We start from the raw sequence: 5,933 nt of genomic DNA on the forward strand, positions 1-5,933 counted from the left end.
CAGCTTTCCTGCTCCTATGATGCTGCTCGGCCTGCTGTGTTCATCCAGCTCTACACCTTGTTATCTCAGATTCTCCAGCATCTGCAGTTCCTACTATCTCAGAAGATAAAATGCTTTGCATTTCCATAGCCAAGAGGTCATGCAGTCGATAGCCTGAATGATGCGCACTTATCTTGAACAAGCATGATGAGAGTATACAAAAACCTCATCTACTCCACTTGGTACCAGGTGGGAAGAATGAGATTAAAAGTTTTGCAAAAGCAATAAAAAGATGTACATAGCTATAAATAACAGTCCACGTTGAAATTAAGGATTTCAAGATTGAAATATTCTTATTGCAGTCAATCTCCATCCTAACTTGAAGTGTTGTGCAGAAGAAAGCATTACTTGAACCAGTACAAGATCCAAAAAGACAAAATACACTAAAGTGGTTAAAAAAACCAGAAGCACTTGTACAAATATAAGGACTAACCTGTCACAGCAGGCTCTAAAAGCCGGGCCTTTTTTTTGGATTTCACTTCTTTCTGTTCTCCGTCATCATCCACTTCTTCAAATTTCCTTTTCTTTGAGACTGCAGGTAGAGTGGAGTCCCCAGATGGGTCATATGTTTTAACCTCACTGATCAGAAAAAATAAATTAGAACAGTACAGAACATGTCCATCCTTTCCATCCAACTGATTATTTCTGGGATACATGCTTAGTACTCTCAACCCTCTGCACCTTATAAAATGTCCTAAGCCATGCATGACCAAGACATGGCGGTGTTGACTCGAACAGAAATTGTTCCCATTCAGTACCAACACACATTTTAGAAGTGACTGACATATACCGAAGAGTCCCAAATCCAACAAGTTTTATCCTGACCATGATCAACTAACGAAGGAGGCGGGAGAATCTCGGAGACATATGAAATTCTAACAGGACTGGACAGAGTAGATGCAGGGCGAACGTTCCCAATAGTGAGTGTGCCCAGAACGTGTGCGCGTGCGTGTGGGCACTATATGAGGATTCAGGCTCGTCGATTCAGGACAGAGATGAGGAGACATTTCTTCACCCGAAGAGTGTTGAGCCTGTAGAATTCGTTACCATAGGAAGTAGTTGATGCCAAACATGGAATATATTCAAGAGACAATTACATATAGCACTTGGGGCAAATGGGATAAAACAAGATTAGGCTATTGAGTTGGATGATCAGTCTTGATAGTAAAGAATGGTGGAGCAATCTTGGAGGGCCGAACGGCCTCCTCATACTCCTATCTTCTATGTTTCGAATGGAGCAGAAATGGATGTTGCTTTGGGCCACCTGGCAGCTGGGTACCACAACAAAAAGGTGCATTTTACTATTATGGAAACTATCAAACACACTTCTCTTTCATACTAGCAACATTGTGAAAAAAAGTTAATCTCCAGAAATAAATCAAATTGCTTCCAGATCTTTTGTAAGTGAAACATAGAAGGAGAAATCCTTTGAGAAGATGACTAAGACACCAGATGAGGGCAGAGCAGCAGATGCTGCCTACAAGGACTTTAGCAAGGCCTAAGGTTCTGTATGGTAGACTGGTTAGTGAACTTAGATCACATGGGACCCTGGGAGAGGTAGCCACATGCATACAAAATTAGCCTGATGGTAGGAGACAGAGGGCAATAGTGGATGGTTGCTGTTTGGACAGAAAGCCTGTGACCAGAGTGCTCCACAGAGATTGGTGCTGGGTCCACGGTTGTTTGTCATGGATATAAGCGATTTGGATGAGAATTTAGGAGGCATGATTAGTGTTTGTGGATGACACCAAAATCGGTAGTTAATAGTGGACAGTGAAAGTTATCTAAGTTTTGATCAGCTAGGCCAATGGGCCAAGAAGTGGCAGATGCTATTTAATTTAGATAAAATTGTGCGGTGTTGCATTTTGTCTTGCACAGTTAATGATAGGGGCCTGGGGATTGTTGTCGAACAGAAACACCTGGGCATTCAGGTATACAGTTCCTCCAAAGTGGAGTCGTAGGTAAACAGGGTGGTGAAGGCAGCATTTGGCACGCTTATCTACATTGGTCAGTGCATTGAGTAAAGGAGTTAGGATGTCATGTTGTGGCTGTACAGGAGGTTGGTGAGGCCACTTTTAGAGTACTGTGTACAGTTCTGATTGCCCTGCTGTAGGCAGGATACTACTAAATTGGAAAGGGTGCAGAAAAGATTTACCAAGATGTTACCCAGACTGGAGGGTTTGCATTATAAGGAGGATGGATAAGCTGGGACATTTTTCCTGTGCGAATAGGAGGTTGAGCGGTGACCTTACAGAGGTGTATAAAACAGACGGTCTTTTCCCTAGGATACAAGTTCTAAATTAACCAGCATAATTTTAAGGCAAGAGGGGAAAGATTTAGAAGGGACCCGAAGGGCAACATTTTCCACATAGAGGGTAGTTTGTATATGGAATGGACTACCAAAGGAAGTGGTAGATGCAGGTACAGTTACAATTACAATATTTTAAAAGACACTTGGATAGATACAAGAGGTAAGGTTTAGAGGGCCAAACGCAGGCAAGTAGAACGAGTTCAGTTTAGAAAACCTGGTCAGCATGGAGGGCCTTTTCCATGCTGTGTAACGTTATGCTCTATACCAGGGCAACAGGGAATACAGACAAGATCGAGGAAGATGCCAATTTTTATTTTAATTTTGGCATTTCTCCAATTCCCAAAAAGTACCTTCAGAATAGGAATTCTACAAAATGTAATAAACATTTAAAAAACTGATTTAGGACACATACCTCTTGTGCTGGTATTTATCAGCTTGTGCACGAGCCTTTCCTGTACCACTGATCCTTCTCATCTACAAGTCAGAAGTCAAAGAAGCACTGAGGTACAAAAAAACACTTTAGGGAAGTACAGAAGACAAAGACCAATATTCCACAAGTTTAAAACAGCCCCTGGAATCTCAGACCACGTGTTCCTGAATAAATATATTATACAAAGGATCTTAATGACTTGGACATTCCAGCAGTTACTTACCCCTTTTTCTTCTAAGTGTCGTATGCGAATTTCCAGCTTGGCTCTATTTTCCACACCCATTTCTGCATTTGTATCCTCACCCAGAGCATCATATCGAATGGCTAAAGACGCCTTGGCTGCCAACATCCTGGAGATCTATTGGCAACAAATAGAGGCTCAGTATTTCATTAAATTTTTGTTCTGCAGCTGCTGGTTATCAGTGAAACATTTTCCTGACAGCCAACTGCAAACAAACTACTCTAGATGAAGGACAGCACAGGTCAAATTCAAATCGCTCTCTGTGGGAGAGAAAAGTCTTGGAAGTACAATCCCTCTCAACTAGCACACCTCTTTCTTGCCTTTGCCTTTCAATTCTTCACTTCCATCCACTCTTAAAAATTGTTGGCACTTATGGTTTATACCCCAGCTCCTTCTAATGGAAATACCTACTATTCACATCGGAACGAAATAAGTGTTTGCAGCTTCAGACATAGGACTGATCGCAGGAAACTACGGCTGATCCTCTCTGCTCTAACTCAGGGGCACTGAAGACAGTTGCTTCACAAAGGTGTTTCAACATTGAAGTTAACGTTTTCATTTTCAACATGACGGGTCTGTAGAATTATGAGTCACGTGCTGTGTTAATTCCAACCATAGTGCTTAAAACTCATTGTTTTAACAATTGTCAACTGGAAGTTTAACCCCAAACCAATCAACTCAACAACACTCATGAACAGGAAAGAATAGCTACACCGTCTCCAAAAATCCTCTTCATCTACAGCATGATGGAATACTTACCATTCACCTAGGTAAGGGCAAACACACCACACAAGCAGCTCAGAGAAAAGCAGTTTGCTTCACAAGCTGAATACCCAACCCCTCCAGCAACAGTACACAAGTTAGACTTGAATTACATATTGCATCCAAGAACTTTAGCACTAAGGAGAACAGCAGCAATAGCAACATTTATCTCCCATGTGTCATCCTGGCTCACAAAGTGACTATTGCTCCTTGTTAGTCAAAGAAATGGTAAAGTCATTATATGGTAAAGCCTGAACTCCACAAGATATACAGCGCTTACAAGTAAATAGCTGTCACATCTTCAAGGGACAGGTAATAAATGCTGGCTTTGTCAGTGTTACCCACAGCCTGATAACAGATTGGGATCGGTTCTGGGTGAGGCCGGACCAGTAGAAGCCAGACAGGTTTTACCTGGGGAGCACTGGAACAAATGTCTTCAAGGAGTATTTGCTATCAGGGAAGGGTGTGGAGGAATTAAACAAAAATGGCAGGGTGGGAACCAAAACATGGAGACAGAAGAGAAGGAAAGAGAAACCCAAAAGACAGAAGGGGAAATAGGAAAAGCAATAAGCAGGGAATTCAAGAGCAAGAATCAAACAGGGCAACAGTGCAAAATATTGCAAAAGTGACTAAGGATGTTAAAAAGACAAACCTTAAGGCCTTGTACCTTAATGTACCTTGATAGGGAGATGATTCAAGTATAGGAGTAGGGATGTCTTGCTGCAATGTACAAGGCCTTGATGGGATCACACATGGAGTGCTGTGAACAGTTTAGGACTCCTTATCCAAAGAAGGATGTTCTGGCTAAGGAGGGAGCACAATGAAAGTTTACCAGACTGAATCCTGGGATGACAGGGCTGACATGCGAGGAGACACTGAATCATTTAGGACTATATTCAGAGTTTAAGAGAACGAAGGCTATCTCAAACCTGTAGAATTGTAAACAGGACTAGACAGGGTAAATATAGGAAGGATGTCCCCAGTGACCAGGGAGTGCAGAATCAGAGGTCACTGTCTAACAATGTGTGGTCGTCCATTTACAACGGAGGGGTGAGGACAAACTTCTTCACCCAATGGGTTGAGAGCCCGTGGAATTCTCTACCACATGGAGCAACTGGGGCCAAACATTTGAATGTTTTCAAGAACGAGTTAGGTACAGTTCTTTGAGCTAAAGGCATCAAGAATATTGGGGTGGGGGGAGGGAGAGGGAGAGATAGGGAGAGAGAGGAAGAGGGTACTGAATTGGCCAATCAGACATGATTATATTGAGTTGAGATATTCCGAAGGGCCAAATGACCTACTCCTCCTAATTTTTATGATTCCAAAAGGTTCCGACCCAGTTAATTGGACTGTGTTCTGACTATATTCCATTGCACAGAACTATTAAAAAAACCTGTAAGCTCAAATAAGCTTTTGCATAGTTGTGGAGGAGAAGTGAAATCCATTTCACTAGAACAGGTTGGGAGTGCAGAGGAAGTTTACTTATATCTAGTTTCTTTTGTATCCAACCAGACAGTGGACCTGAAATAAGAAATGCTCTATTTTCCATCAACAAAACCTTTGCCTTGATGAACCTAAAATTCACAAAACAGTGTATTTACAGCATCTTACCTTGCCTTTGTTCTTTGGAGTGGTCTGTCCAACCAGTGATGCATGGTAAATTAAACCATATTTTGGAGTATCTCTTCTTGTTTTCAGTGCTCTAAATAGTGCCTTTTCTGCACCCAGAATCTGCACGGTGGATGCAGGATGCTTTGCCAGATTCAACAGAGAACCTTTAAGGAGGAAAATTAGACACAATGGCACAGAATAAGGCCATCTTATACATTGAATCCAAACTGGCTGTGAAGAGCAATCCCAACTGCTCCATTCCTTTATTCTGTTCCCAGAGTCCTGCAAGTTTAATTCCCTCAACAGCTCAATTTCCTTTTGAAATCACTGACAACACTCAATTCCATCACATGCATTCACAGTCAGCAAGTGCCGGGTCATTATTATTCACTGCATAATAAAATTGTTCCTCTTGTTCTCCTTGCATTTCCTGCCTAAAACCTTAAACCCATGAGCCTGAGCACTTAAACCACCAGTTAGTTAATGAGAACAGCTCATCTTTGTCTGCCTTGCCTAAACTTGTTATGATCGAGTACTTC

General features: G+C 41.9%; 1 protein-coding gene across 1 annotated transcript in view; it reads right to left on the bottom strand.

Moving 5' to 3' along the window:
- LOC109916692 (NOP58 ribonucleoprotein homolog (yeast)) overlaps nt 1–5,687 on the bottom strand; it is a 10,987-nt gene extending 5,300 nt beyond the window's left edge. The window contains exons 1-4 of the mRNA XM_048593046.1: nt 5,395–5,687; nt 3,004–3,138; nt 2,763–2,824; nt 473–618 (exon numbers count right to left, since the gene is read on the bottom strand). Of these exons, the coding sequence (XP_048449003.1) occupies nt 473–618; nt 2,763–2,824; nt 3,004–3,129 (334 nt within the window). The 5' untranslated portion in view covers nt 3,130–3,138; nt 5,395–5,687. The remainder of the gene's footprint in view (nt 1–472; nt 619–2,762; nt 2,825–3,003; nt 3,139–5,394) is intronic.
- Between the last annotated feature and the right edge of the window lie 246 nt (nt 5,688–5,933).

This window comes from Rhincodon typus, unplaced genomic scaffold, assembly GCF_021869965.1.
Source record: "Rhincodon typus isolate 14 unplaced genomic scaffold, sRhiTyp1.1 hic_rhity00002260, whole genome shotgun sequence".
NCBI lineage: Eukaryota > Metazoa > Chordata > Chondrichthyes > Orectolobiformes > Rhincodontidae > Rhincodon > Rhincodon typus.